Source organism: Scyliorhinus torazame, chromosome 1 (genome assembly GCF_047496885.1).
Source record: "Scyliorhinus torazame isolate Kashiwa2021f chromosome 1, sScyTor2.1, whole genome shotgun sequence".
Classification (NCBI taxonomy): domain Eukaryota; kingdom Metazoa; phylum Chordata; class Chondrichthyes; order Carcharhiniformes; family Scyliorhinidae; genus Scyliorhinus; species Scyliorhinus torazame.
Window position 1 is genome coordinate 282,791,724 of NC_092707.1, and position 14,549 is coordinate 282,806,272.

The window sequence follows — 14,549 nt, forward strand, 5'->3', positions numbered from 1 at the left end:
GCCAACCCTTAAGATCTCCCCCACCAACCTCTCTCTCTCCCTGCCCTCTCTCTTCTCCCTGTGGGCCCTAATGGAGATTAACTCTCCCCTGACCACCGCCTTCAACGCCTCCCAGACTACTCCCACCTGCACCTCTCCGTTATCATTGGCCTCCAAGTATCTCTCGATGCACCCCCGCACCCTCCCGCATACCTCCTCATCCACCAGTAATCCCACATCCAGACACCGCAGCGGGCGCTGGTCCCTCTCCTCTCCTAACTCCAGCTCCACCCAGTGCGCGGCGTGGTCTGAGATGGCTATGGCCGAATACTCCGTTCCTTCCACTTTCGAGATTAGCGTCCTACTCAAAACAAAAAAGTCTATCCGGGAGTAGGCTCTATGTACATGGGAAAAGAATGAGAATTCCCTGGCCAGGGGCCTAGCAAACCTCCATGGATCCACTCCCCCCATCTGGTTCATAAACCCCCTAAGCACCTTGGCCGCAGCTGGCCTCTTCCCCCTTTTGGATCTGAAGCAATCTAATGCTGGATCCAGCACCGTGTTGAAATCCCCACCCATTATCAAGCTTCCTGCCTCCGGGTCCGGAATCCGACCCAGCATGCGCTTCATAAATCCGGCATCATCTAAGTTCGGGGCCCATCACGTATCGACCTCCATTATCCACTACAATATTCTTGGCCTCAAACGACACCCGCTTCCCCACCAGTATTGCAACCCCTCTGTTCTTCGCATCCAGCCCCGAATGGAATACCTGTCCTACCCATCCCTTTCTCAACCTGACCTGGTCTGCCACCTTCAAATGTGTCTCCTGAAGCATGACCACGTCTGCCTTCAGTCCCTTTAAGTGCGCGAACACTCGGGCCCTCTTAACCGGCCCATTCAGGCCCCTCACATTCCAAGTTATCAGCCGGATTGGGGGGCTTCTCACCCCCCCTCCCTGCCGACTAGCCATCTCCTTTTCTAGGCCAGTTACGTGCCCGCGCCTCCCACACCCTCCAGTCCCCCAAATGGCGGGCCCCCGCCCCGACCACCTCTCCTATTTCCAGTTCCCCATTGGCCAATGCAGCAGCAACCCTATACCCCCCCTCCCCCCGCTAGATCCATATCTAGCTCTTTTGCTCCCCCCATAACACTCCCGTAAGTCAGCTGACTCCTGCTGACCCCGGCCTCTCCCGCCTTCCCATCGACCCCCCCGGTGTGGGAATCCCCCCTCCCCTTCAGTCAGTGTGCGCTCCTCCGACCCCCACCGCTGTCCTTCCCACCGCTTTTTCCCGCGCTTTCCTGAACCGGCCCCGCCCCCTCTGGCGCAGCTCCTTTTGCGGCCTTATCTCAATTCCCCCATCCCTGGGCCTCCCCTCCCTCCAACACCGGCGCCCACACTCTCCCACAGCCTCCCCATCAAATCCCTTCACCCATCCCCATCCAGCACCCAACCAAGCGAACATTCCCTACACGTAGTTAAAACCATATATATATAACAGACAGACATCCCCCCCACAAGCACAGACCCTCAATTTGAGTCCAACTTTTCAGTCTGTATAAAGCTCCAAGCCTCCTCAGGCGTTTCGAAATAGTGGTGCCCATCTTGGAATGTGACCCACAATCGCGTTGGCTGCAGCATACCAAACTTCACCCCCTTCTGATGGAGCACCGCCTTGGTCCGATTAAAGCCAGCTCTCTTCTTGGCCACCTCTGCACTCCAGTCCTGGTAGATTCGGATCTCCGTGTTCTCCCACCTGCTGCTCCGCTCTTTCTTGGCCCATCTCAAGACACACTCTCTATCCATTAAGCGGTGAAACCTCACCACTACAGTCCTTGGCGGCTTGTTGGCCTTGGGTCTCCTTGCCAGGATCCGATGAGCCCCATCTAGCTCCACGGGGCTCGGGAAGGCTCCCGCGCCCATCAGCGAATTGAGCATCGTGCTCACATATGCCCCGGTATCGGGCCCCTCAACTCCTTCAGGGAGACCCAGAATCCGAAGATTCTTCCTTCTCGACCTATTCTCCAGGTCCTCAAATCTTTCCGCCCACCTCTTGTGCAGCGCCTCGTGTGCCTCCACCTTCACCGCCAGGCCCAAGATCTCATCCTCGTTCTCCGAGGCTTTTTGCCACACCTCCCGGATCGCCGCCCTCTGGGCCCTCTGGGTCTCCACTAGCCTCTCAATCGCCGCCTTCATTGGCGCCAGCATTTCTGTCTTCAGCTCCTCAAAGCAGCGTTTAAGAAACTCCTGCTGCTCCTGCGGCCACTGCGCCCATGCTGCTTGGTCTCCACCCGCCACCATCTTGCTTTTTCTCCTTCTCACTTTTCGCTGCTCCAAAATCCCTTTTTTCACCGCTCCACTCCTGGTCCAATCCATACACTGTCGGGGGGACCTTGCTGTCACCTTCCCACACTAGAAGCCATCGAACAAGTGCTGTTGGGGCCCCTCTAGAGAGCCCTAAAGTCCGTTCCCGACGGGAGCTGCCGAACGTGCGACCTATTCAGGCATGGCCGCAACTGGAAGTCTCCCCCTATTGGATTTATTGGTGATAACATGACATTTAAAGCTTCTGGTCTTGAACTCTGCTCCAGCTGGATTTATCTTGTCTACCTTCACCCGAGAAAGCCTTTCCATAATCTTTTTAAAAAAAATATATATTTTATTCGAGTTTTTTGGCCAAACATAACAATACGTAGTGTTTCTTTTACGCAACAATAAAGCAATATAAATAGCGGTGGCCAGTTTTAAACAAATAAATAAATAATATATATAAACAAAAACAAAAGATAAACAAAACTAAATGGCAACTGCCTTGTCCAAAATAAATACTCTCCAAAATTACAGTCCAACAGTCCAATATATAATTACATATACCAAATACCTATACATGTACAATAACATCCCTGAGAGTCCGTCCGATTCCTCCCCCCCCACCCACCCACCCCCTCCCCCCTGGGTTGCTGCTGTTATCTACTTCTTTTCCATTCCCTCTATCTTTCTGTGAGGTAGTTGCCGAACGGTTGCCACCGCCTGGTGAACCCCTGAGCCAAACCCCTTAACACGAACTTAATCCGTTCTAACTTTATGAACCCTGCCATATCGTTTATCCAGGTCTCCACCCCCGGGGGCTTAGCTTCCTTCCACATTAACAATATCCTGCGCCGGGCTACAAGGGACGCAAAGGCCAACACGTCAGCCTCTCTCGCCTCCTGCACTCCCGGCTCTTCTGCAACCCCAAATATAGCCAACCCCCAGCTTGGTTCGACCCGGACCCCCACCACCTTCGAACGCACCTTTGCCACCCCCACCCAGAACCCCTGTAGTACCGGGCATGACCAGAACACGTGGGTGTGATTCGCTGGGCCTCTCGAGCATCTCGCACACCTATCCTCTACCCCCAAAAATTTACTAAGCCGTGCTCCAGTCATATGCGCCCTGTGTAGCACCTTAAATTGTATCAGGCTTAGCCTGGCACACGAGGACGATGAGTTTACCCTACGTAGGGCATCCGCCCACAGCCCCTCCTCAATCTCCTCCCCCAGTTCTTCTTCCCATTTCCCTTTCAGCTCATCTACCATGATTTCCCCCTCGTCCCTCATCTCCCTGTATATGTCCGCTACCTTACCGTCCCCCACCCATGTCTCTGAGATCACTCTATCCTGCACTTCCTGCGTCGGGAGCTGCGGGAATTCCCTCACCTGTTGCCTCACAAAAGCCCTCAATTGCATATACCGAAATGCATTCCCTTGGGGCAACCCATATTTCTCCGTCAGCGCTCCCAAACTCGCAAACGTCCCATCTACAAATAGATCTCTTAATTGTACTACCCCAGCTCTTTGCCATGCTCCAAATCCCCCATCCATTCTCCCCGGAACGAACCTATGATTGTTTCTTATCGGGGACCGCACCGAAGCTCCCGTCCCTCCCCTATGCCGTCTCCACTGCCCCCAAATTCTCAATGTAGCCACCACCACCGGGCTTGTGGTGTATTTCTTTGGTGAGAACGGCAACGGCGCCGTCACCATTGCTTGCAGGCTAGTCCCCTTGCAGGACGCCCTCTCCATTCTCTTCCACGCCGCTCCCTCCCCTTCTCCCATCCAATTACACACCATTGAAACATTGGCGGCCCAGTAGTACTCACTTAGGCTCGGTAGTGCCAGCCCCCCCCTGTCCCTACTACGCTGCAAGAATCCCCGCCTCACTCTCGGGGTCTTCCCAGCCCACACAAAACTCATAATGCTCTTCTCAATTCTTTTGAAAAAAGCCTTCGTGATCACCACCGGGAGGCACTGGAACACAAAAAGGAATCTCAGAAGGACCACCATTTTAACCGCCTGCACCCTACCTGCCAATGACAAGTACACCATGTCCCATCTCTTGAAATCCTCCTCCATCTGTTCCACCAACCATGTTAAATTAAGCCTATGTAATGTACCCCAATTCTTGGCTATCTGGATCCCCAGGTACCGGAAGTCCCTTGTTACCTTCCTCAACGGTAAATCCTCTATCTCTCTGCTCTGCTCCTCCGGGTGCACCACAAATAACTTATTTTTCCCCATGTTCAGTTTATACCCTGAAAAATACCCAAACTCCCCAAGTATCCGCATTATCTCTGGCATCCCCTCCGCCGGGTCCGCCACATATAGCAACAAATCGTCCGCATATAGAGATACCCGGTGTTCTTCTCCCCCCCTAAGTACTCCCCTCCACTTCCTGGAACCCCTCAGTGCCATGGCCAGGGGTTCAATCGCCAGTGCAAACAATAACGGGGACAGAGGACATCCCTGCCTCGTCCCTCTATGGAGCCGAAAATAGTCAGACCCCCGTCCATTCGTGACCATGCTCGCCATCGGGGCCCGATACAGCAACTGTACCCACCTGATATACCCGTCCCCAAAGCCAAATCTCCTCAACACCTCCCACAAATAATCCCATTCCGCTCTATCAAATGCTTTCTCGGCATCCATCGCCACCACTATCTCCGCTTCCCCCTCTGGTGGGGGCATCATCATTACCCCTAGCAGCCTCCGTATATTTGTATTTAGCTGTCTCCCCTTCACAAACCCAGTTTGGTCCTCATGGACCACCCCCGGGACACAATCCTCTATCCTCATTGCCATTACCTTGGCCAGGATCTTAGCATCCACATTCAGGAGGGAAATGGGCCTGTATGACCCGCATTGCAGCGGGTCTTTTTCCTTCTTTAGGAGGAGCGATATCGTTGCCTCTGACATAGTCGGGGGCAGCTGCCCCCTTTCCCTCGCCTCATTAAAGGTTCTCATCAGTAGCGGGGCCAGCAAGTCCAAATATTTCTTATAGAATTCAACTGGGAATCCGTCTGGTCCCGGGGCCTTCCCCACCTGCATGCTTCCAATCCCTTTCACTACTTCCTCCGTCTCAATCTGTGCTCCCAGCCCCACTCTCTCCTGTTCCTCCACCTTAGGAAATTCCAGCTGATCCAGAAAGCACATCATTCTCTCCTTCCCGTCCGGGGGCTGCGCTTCATATAATCTTTCATAAAATGCCTTGAACACTCCATTCACTCTCTCCGCTCCCCGCTCCATCTCCCCCTCCTCATCTCTCACCCCCCCCTATCTCCCTCGCTGCTCCCCTTTTCCTCAGTTGGTGGGCCAACAACCTACTCGCCTTCTCCCCATATTCGTACTGTACACCCTGTGCCTTCCTCCATTGTGCCTCTGCCTTACCCGTAGTCAACAAGTCAAACTCTATATGTAGCCTTTGCCTTTCCCTGTATAGTCCCTCCTCCGGTGCCTCCGCGTATTGTCTGTCCACCCTCAGCAGTTCTTTCAACAACCGCTCCCTTTCCCTACCCTCCTGCTTTCCTTTATGTGCCCGAATAGATATCAGCTCCCATCTAACCACTGCCTTCAGTGCCTCCCAGACCACTCCCACCTGTACCTCCCCATTATCATTAATTTCCAAGTACCTTTCAATACACCCCCTCACCCTTAAACACACCCACTCATCTGCCAATAATCCCATGTCCATTCTCCAGGGTGGAAGCTGTTGTTTTTCTTCCCCTATCTCCAGGTCCACCCAGTGTGGGGCATGATCCGAGATGGCTATAGCCGTGTACTCCGTCCCCGTCACCTTTGGGATCAGTGCCCTTCCCAAAACAAAAAAATCTATTCGTGAAAATACTTTATGCACATAGGAGAAAAATGAAAACTCCTTACTCCTTGGTCTACTAAATCTCCAGGGATCTACTCCTCCCATCTGCACCATAAAATCCTTAAGCACCCTAGCTGCAGCCAGCCTCCTTCCGGTCCTGGACCTCGATCTGTCCAGCCCTGGGTCCAGCACCGTATTAAAGTCTCCACCCATTACCAACTTTCCCGCCTCTAGGTCCGGGATGCGTCCTAACATACGCCTCATAAAATTGGCATCATCCCAGTTCGGGGCATACACGTTCACCAATACCACCGCCTCCCCTTGCAGTTTGCCACTCACACTCACGTATCTGCCCCCACTATCTGCCACTATAGTCTTTGCCTCAAACATTACCCGCTTCCCCACTAGTATGGCCACCCCCTTGTTTTTTGCATCCAGCCCCGAATGAAACACCTGCCCCACCCATCCTTTGCGAAGTCTAACCTGGTCTGTCAGCTTCAGATGCGTCTCCTGAAGCATAACCACATCTGCCTTAAGTTTCTTTAGGTGTGCGAGTACCCGTGCCCTCTTAATCGACCCGTTCAGCCCTCTCACATTCCACGTGATCAACCGGGTTGGGGGGCTCTTTACCGCCCCCCCCCCCCCCCCCCCCCCCCCCCTTGACGACTAGCCATTTCCTTTTTCAATCCAGCTCCTCACCCGGTTCCCACGTAGCTGTATCCCCCCCAGGCGGCGCCCCCCCCGCCCCGACCCCCCCTCCCATACCAGCTCCCCCTTCTCCCCAGCAGCAGCAACCCAGTTAACCCCCCCCCCGCTAGATCCCAAGCTAGCGTAATTGCACCCCCCATGTTGCTCCCAGAAGTCAGTAAACTCTGGCCGACCTCGGCTTCCCCCCGTGACCTCGGCTCACACTGTGCGAGGCCCCCTCTTTCCTGCTTCCCTGTTCCCGCCATGATTACCATAGCGCGGGAACAAAGCCCGCGCTTCCCCTTTTGGCCCCGCCCCCAATGGCCGGCGCCCACAGCTCCTCATCCTCCCTCACCCCCTCCCCCACGACATGGGGAAGAGAGAGAAGTTACAGGGTCGCAGGTTTAACAATCTGGGAAGTCTTCTCTTCCCCCTTTTCCCCCCTTCATCCCACAAATTCACCCCCCCCTTTTGTCCCAAACATTCTTTTTCTTCTGGCCCGCTCACTCCAGCTTCTCCTTGACAATAAATGTCCACGCTCCGTCTGCCGTTTCGAAATAGTGGTGTTTCCCTAGATGTGTGACCCACAGTCTCGCCGGCTGCAACATTCCGAATTTGACCTTCCTTTTATGCAACACCGCCTTGGCCCGATTAAAGCTTGCCCTCCTTCTCGCCACCTCCGCACTCCAATCTTGATACACGCGGATCACCGCATTCTCCCACCTACTGTTCCGAGTTTTCTTGGTCCATCTGAGGACCATCTCTCTGTCCTTGTATCGGAGAAATCTCACAACTATTGCTCGAGGAGTTTCTCCAGCCCTCGGTCTTCGCGCCATAACTCGATAGGCTCCCTCCACCTCCAGCGGACCCGTCGGGGCCTCCGATCCCATTAACGAATGCAGCATCGTGCTCGCATATGCCCCGACGTCCACCCCCTCTGCACCTTCGGGAAGACCAAGAATCCTTAAGTTCTTCCTCCTCGCATTGTTCTCCAGCACCTCCAGCCTTTTCACACATCTTTTGTGTTGTGCCTCGTGGATCTCCGTTTTCACCACCAGGCCCTGTATGTCGTCCTCATTCTCAGCAGCCTTTGCCTTCACGACCCGAAGCTCCTGTTCCTGGGTCTTTTGCTCCTCCTTTAGCCCCTCAATCGCTTGTAATATCGGGGCCAACAGCTCCTTCTTCATCTCCTTTTTGAGTTCATCTACGCAACGCCGCAGGAACTCTTGTTGGTCAGGGCCCCATATTAAACTGCCTTCTTCCGACACCATCTTGCTTTGTGCCTGCCTTCCTGGCCGCTGCACTTGAGGATCCACCGCAATCCGGCTACTTTCCTCTCTTTTTTCCTTCCGTGTCCGGGGGGGATTCCCTTCTGGATTACCGCACAGTGTTATTTGCCATTAAAATTGCCGACGGGGCTCCTATTAAGAGCCCAAAAGTTCAGCACCGGGAGCTGCCGAAACGTGCGACTTAGCTGGTCATCGCCGCACCCGGAAGTCCCCGCCTTTCCATAATCTTTAAAGATCTCTAATAGTTTACCCCTCAGCGTTCTGTCTTCTGGAGAAGCATGCCCAGTCCATTAACCCCTAGTGCAAAACTGTGGAGAACAATCCATCTTAAGGAGCAATAGATTGAGTGCTTCTCGTATTCTGTGAAAATGGACTTCAATCTTTATAGGTTTACAACATCAAAAATTATGAATGTTTGTTGAACACAAATTGAACAAAGTTTTTGAAATAAGTAGCGGTGAACCAGATGGCAAAACCCACGGGAATGTCAGTTCCTTAACACTAGATCAGAATAAATGCATCTGAGTCTCGGCCTGAAACGTCAACTTTGTTCCTCTCTCCACAGATGCTGTCAGAGCTCCGGAGTGTTTCCAGCATTTTCTGTTTAGATTTCCAACATCAGTAGTATTTTGCTTTTATAAACTTATCTGTCCCTTTAATGGGTACAGCACAAAAGAACCATTTTTTTCATATACATTTCAATGACTGTACCCATTTTATTTAGCTAATTTTTATTTGGGTTGGTGAGGAATTAAATAGTCGAGTTCACAGAAGGAACGTGAGTTCATGTTCCCTTTTGTCAGTTATGTGTTGGGTGTTTGTGGTTCATTATAGATTTAAAAGGTATTATAAGCTTTGAAGCAGATCGTGGCATATTAATTATCCTTTGGAACCCCGCAAGTATCCTTGTGTTCTGGTACAAAAGGGTGATTATTTCAGTGCCGAGTTGAATTATTATTTCCAGGTATTGTGTCCAACCAGTTTACTGGTGCATTTCCTTAATATGCTGATGCAATTGCTTACCTCTTATGATGGCTCAAATAGTACATTAAAACTACTTGGTTACTAAAACAAAGTTGTCAAAACTTCTCTGCAGGTTCAGAAAACAGCAGTTAGGTGTTATTTCTGGAGAAAGAGAGAGAGACACAGCAGCTCACAGCTTCTTCTCTGCGTCCAGGATCCGACTGTCCCTTCCTGGGTTCTCTGAAAACCATCCCACATTGGGTAGGATCCAATCATCGCCAGTCGCTAGGCAGAATGGGGCTGGATTCTCCGGTTGCCAATGCCAAAATCGCATTCGGCGAGCGGCCTGAGAATCCAAGTTTTCGACCAAATCAGGGGTGGCGCAGCTTTCGCGACACTCTGCCCCCTCCAAAGCAGCATAGTCTGCCGCCCCCAATGTTCCCCCCCCCCCCGACCGGTCCAGTTCCCGACGGCGTGGGTCGCGTGTGGTCTCACGCGTCAGGAACTCGACATGGCAGTTGTGGACTCAGCCCAGCGCCGTTGGGGGAGGGCCGATCCGCGGGTGGGGGAGGGGCATTATTCGGGGCTGGGGGCACTGTGGGGGATGGTCTAGGGCGCGCAAGCCGGCAGAAGGGGGGAGACTATTTTGCAGGCTGGGTCGCGAGCTGCGTCCGCCATGAAGCATGATGCGGCCGCTACAGGCCGCCGCCGTGCATATGCGCAGCCAAGGACCCGTCAATTCTCCGTGGCGTATTGGCAGCTGGAGCCGGGTGTTCTACTCTGCCATCCTGCTAGCCCCCAGCAAAACGGGGAATCGGTGGCCGTCTTGTGCCAGTTTTCCTGGCGTAAAATGCCACCTTTCTCACGCCAGTATGGGGACATAGCCCCAGAATCGGAGAATCCAGCCCATGGTCTTTGGCCAATTCATTGGCAACCAACCAACCAACCAATCGAACCAAATCCCTCCGATCTCTCAGGTGCCAGAAAGTCTGAGCTTTGAAGTCGAAAAGCTAAATCTCCAATAGCACAGTGTACTACTTTGCAAGCTTTGAGCTCCTCACTTCCTCTGCTCGGCTTAAAGGTATATGTCCGTTAAATATGTCCATTAAATATCCATGAGTTAAAAATGATAACCACAAAGCAAATGAAATGGCAAATAAGGGAATCTAACAGGAAGGGCCTTTACATGAGTCATTTTAAGATTGGATTTTGATATTCATAACATCAGAGTCTCCAGAGCCAACCCAAATTTAACCAAAATCCATTTCTCCAACCGCTCCCAAATCTGAAATTTAAACACACACACCCTTATTGATCACAAATACAAAGCTGCAGTGCGCACATCAAATATGCCAGTCTGTTCAGAGCATGAATCAAATTTTACTTTCATGCTAAACTCTGCCAGATAATCATGAAACACACACATTCAGTTCATTATTCTGATAACACAGATAACTACTAATATGAGATTAAAGAAAAGCTTTGCTTCTTACAAGTGCCAGGAGCTGCATCTTTTCCAGTTGCTTTCTCCGGAGCTTTGGCGGGAGCTGTGGGTTTGGCAGCACCGCGCCCCCTGGTGGAAAATTCAAAATGTACTGATCATTGGTGCACTCGTCACATCTAAACCCTGCATGAGACTTTCCTCCCAGTTATAGTCAAAAAATAAACACGCCCTTCAAAAAAATCTCTCAAGTCACCCTTTTTTTTTGGAAAAATATTTTATTAAGGCATTGAAATATTTACACATCAAACACAACCATAAAACAAAACAAGCCAACAGGGCTGCAAATAGTCAAACCAACTAAATACCTAACACCCCTCAATCCCCCCTCCTGCTCCCCAGCTCTCCTACCTCCCTATTTTAAACCACCCTCCCGCCCACTGCTGACATCTTAACTGTTCTCAAAGAAGTCGATGAACGGCTGCCATCTCCGGGCAAACCCCTCCACAGACCCTCTCATGGCAAACTTTATCTTCTCCATCTTAAGAAACTCTGCCAGGTCACCCACCCACACCCCTGGTTTCCGGGGCCCCGAGTCCCGCCATTCTAACAAGATCCGTCTCCGGGCTATCAGGGAGGCAAAGGCCAAGACATTGGCCTCTCACACCCCCTGAACTCCCGGGTCTTCTGACACTCCAAAGGTCGCCACTTCTGGACTCGGGACCGCCTTCACCTTCAGGTCCATTGTGTGGGCAGCACTGTAGCACAGTCGGTAGCACTGTTGCTTTACAGCTCCAGGGTCCCAAGTTCGATTCCCGGCTCGGGTTACTGTCTGTGCGGAGTCTGCACGTTCTCCCTGTGTCTCCCTGTTTCCTCCTGGTGCTCCGATTTCCTCCCACAAATCCCGAAAGACATGCTGTTAGGTAATTTGGACATTCTGAATTCTCCCTTCGTGTACCCGAGCAGGCACCTGAATGTGGTGACTACGGGCTTTTCACAGTAACTTCATTGCAGTGTAAATGTAAGCCTACTTGTGACAATAAAGATTAAAGATTATTATTAACGTCGGCAAACCCCCGTCAGAGTCCCCCAAACTTCGGACATGCCCAAAACATGTGGACATGATTCGTGGGCCTACCCGCACACCACCCAAACCTATCTTCTACCCCTTCAAAATACCTTCTCATCCTGGCCACCGTCATGTGCGCTCTGTGGACCACCTTAAACTGAATAAGGCTAAGCCTAGCACACGACAAAGGATGCATTCACCCTACTCAGGGCCTCCTCCCACACCCCAGCCTCCATCTCCCTCCCCAACTCTTCCTCCCACTTACGCTTCACTACCCCTATCGGGACACCCCTATCCCTGTTCTTGACACCATCTTGTCCTGCAGCCCCTAGGGCGGCAGGTGAGGAAAGGACTGCACCTGCTTCCGGACACAATCCCTCACCTGCAAATACCGGAACCCGTTCCTGACGGGCAACTCAAATTCCTCCACCAACCCCTCCACGCTCCAAATGCTGCCCCCAACGAATGGGTCCCCAAACCACTCAATCCCTGCCCGTTGCCATCCCCAAAATCCCCCATCCAGCCCCCATGGAACAAACCATAATTCCCACAGATCAGTGCCATATCATATATCATAGATCATAGAATTTACAGTGCAGAAGGAGGCCATTTGGCCTATCGAATCTGCAGTGGCCCTTAGAAAGAGCACCCTACCTAAGCCCACACCTCCACCCTATTCCTGTGACCCAGTTACCCCACCTAACATTTGGGACACTAAGGGTAATTTATCATGGCCAATCCACCTAACCTGCACAGCTTTGGACTGTGGGAGGAAACCGGATCACCCGGAGGAAACCCACGCAGACACGGGGAGAAAGTGCAAGCCAGGAATCGAACCCGAGACCCTGAAGCTATGCAGCTTGTGCAGCTGCTCCCACCCCCACTCCACCTGAATACCCAAATACCAAACGTTCGGACCCACTACTCTAAACAGTAACTCCCCCAGCCTCTTCTCCTAACTCCCCTCTCTTGAATCGGAAAAATCTCGCTCTTCCCCATATTCAGTTTTTATCCCGGAAACCAGCCAAACTCCTCCAATATATCCATAATCTCCCCAATAGCTTCCAAAGGGTTTGAAATGTAGAGCAGCAGATCATCCGCGTGCAACGAGACCCTATGCTCCACCGCCCCCCCCCCCCCCCCCCCCCCATGTACTATCCCCTGCTATTCCCTTGACGCTCTGAGCGCTATTGCCAATGGCTCTATAGCCAAGGCAAAGAGCAATGGGGAGAGCGGACATCCCTGCCTCTTCCCCCGGTGCAGCCTAAAATATTCCAAACTCACCCGGTTTGTTCTCACACTCGCTACCAATGCCCGGTACAAGAGCCAGACCCAATCCACAAACCCCTGCCCAAACGCAAAGCATCCCAGCATCTCCCACAGATAGTCCCATTCCACTCTGTCGAAGGCCTTCTCCGCATCCACGGCGACCACCACCTCCACACTTCATCCCTCCGGGGGCATCAAACCCGGGTCCCTGGCCCTGTGAAGCAACAGTGCTAATCACCGTGCTCACAAGGAGGAAAGGCTGCACCAATGGGTCCAAGAGCCAAATGGCCTACTCCTGCTCCTAAGTCCTATATAACCGAGGGGTTTCTGGTCAGAGGGGCCTGTCTGTTTGTTTGGCTGCACTAAAATACATACCTATTTTATGCCTCCATGTTGAGATCCCTTCTCAATCACCTCTCTGCCTCAGCAGCACCCACCTCTCCCAGTAGGCTGACCCTCTAATTGGAGCTGCAGCATCAGGGGCTGCTCACCCTCCTTAAATGAATGGTCGAAGGTGGCAGGGTTCATTGAGAAAGTGGTCAAAAAAGCATACAGAATCCTGGGCTTAAAAATAGGAGCATAGAGTAGAAAAGCAAGGGAATTATGACAAACCTTTATGAAATATGGTTTGGCTTCAAAGATCCTGGGCTTTGCATTTTAGGAAGGATCAGAAGGCTTTAAGGTTGGAGTTATTCTCCCTTAGGAAGAGAATCACACAATTCCTACAGCATAGAAGGAGACCATTCTGCCCATCGAGTCTGCACTGACCCTCTGAAAGAGCATACTACCTAGGCCCCCACCTATCCCTGTAACCCCATCTAACCTGCACATCAACGGACACTAAGGGGCAATTTATCATGGCCAATCCACCTAACCTCCACTGTTCTGTGTGCATCATTGCAATGACAAGGTCACAGAACACAACATGGTACCAGGTGTGTTGAACATTTAAAGGTAACAGCAGAAAAGACAAAGTGAAACCGGCTAAAGAACAAAAATGGACCTGCTGAACTACGGCCATTGGTGACTCAACGCAACAAACAACGGTGAAGTTTGAGATGGAAGGTTTAAGGGCACCCCACCAGCTTCAAGTCTCAGGTAACGTAGACGAAAACTGGCATTTTTTCAAACAGCAGTTTAAACTGTATGTCTCAGCCCTTGGCATGCAGGCACAGCCTGAAGAAAGGTGCATTGCATTGCTGCTCATGGTGGCAGGTCCACAAGCAATCGAAATCTACAATACCTTCGCTTTTGATAACAAAGAGGAAAGCAAGAACTACAATGGGGTGATAAAGTACTTCGGTCAGCATTGCTCTCCGAAATAAATGAAACATTTGAAAGATACAATTTTTTATACGCGTACACAGAAATCAGGCGAATCTTTTGACAGCTTTGCAAGCAACTTGAGGCTGAAGGCCCAGTCCTGCATTTTCAGTAATCTAAAATCATCGATGATTTTAGTATTTGGCATATTGAATGATATATTCCGTGAGAGATTGTTACGGGAAGAAGACCTGAAATTGGAAAATGCGAGTAAGATTTGCCATGTGAGTGAGTTGGCTGCACAGCAAATCAGTACACTCACTTTGAAACATTTTGGCAGCAAAATGGAAGAAGACGCCAGTGCCATCAGCACTGTGACGCAGTTCAATAAGAAATGTGATCTCAGTGTGGGCAGCCATTTTAAGCGGCCGACAGGAGCCGCCATCTTATGCCAGA

The 14,549-nt window shown here is 51.6% G+C and overlaps 1 protein-coding gene across 4 annotated transcripts in view; it reads right to left on the reverse strand.

Annotated features, from left to right (window-relative positions):
• The window catches only part of LOC140421878 (uncharacterized), a 276,272-nt gene that overhangs the window by 14,522 nt on the left and 247,201 nt on the right, over positions 1–14,549 (reverse strand). For 3 of the 4 annotated variants that reach the window (XM_072506852.1, XM_072506859.1, XM_072506844.1), the window contains one exon: positions 10,545–10,624. The exons of the other annotated variant lie outside the window; for it this stretch is intronic. In XM_072506852.1, coding sequence (XP_072362953.1) covers positions 10,545–10,624 — 80 coding nt within the window. The remainder of the gene's footprint in view (positions 1–10,544; positions 10,625–14,549) is intronic. 4 annotated transcript variants of the gene reach the window in all.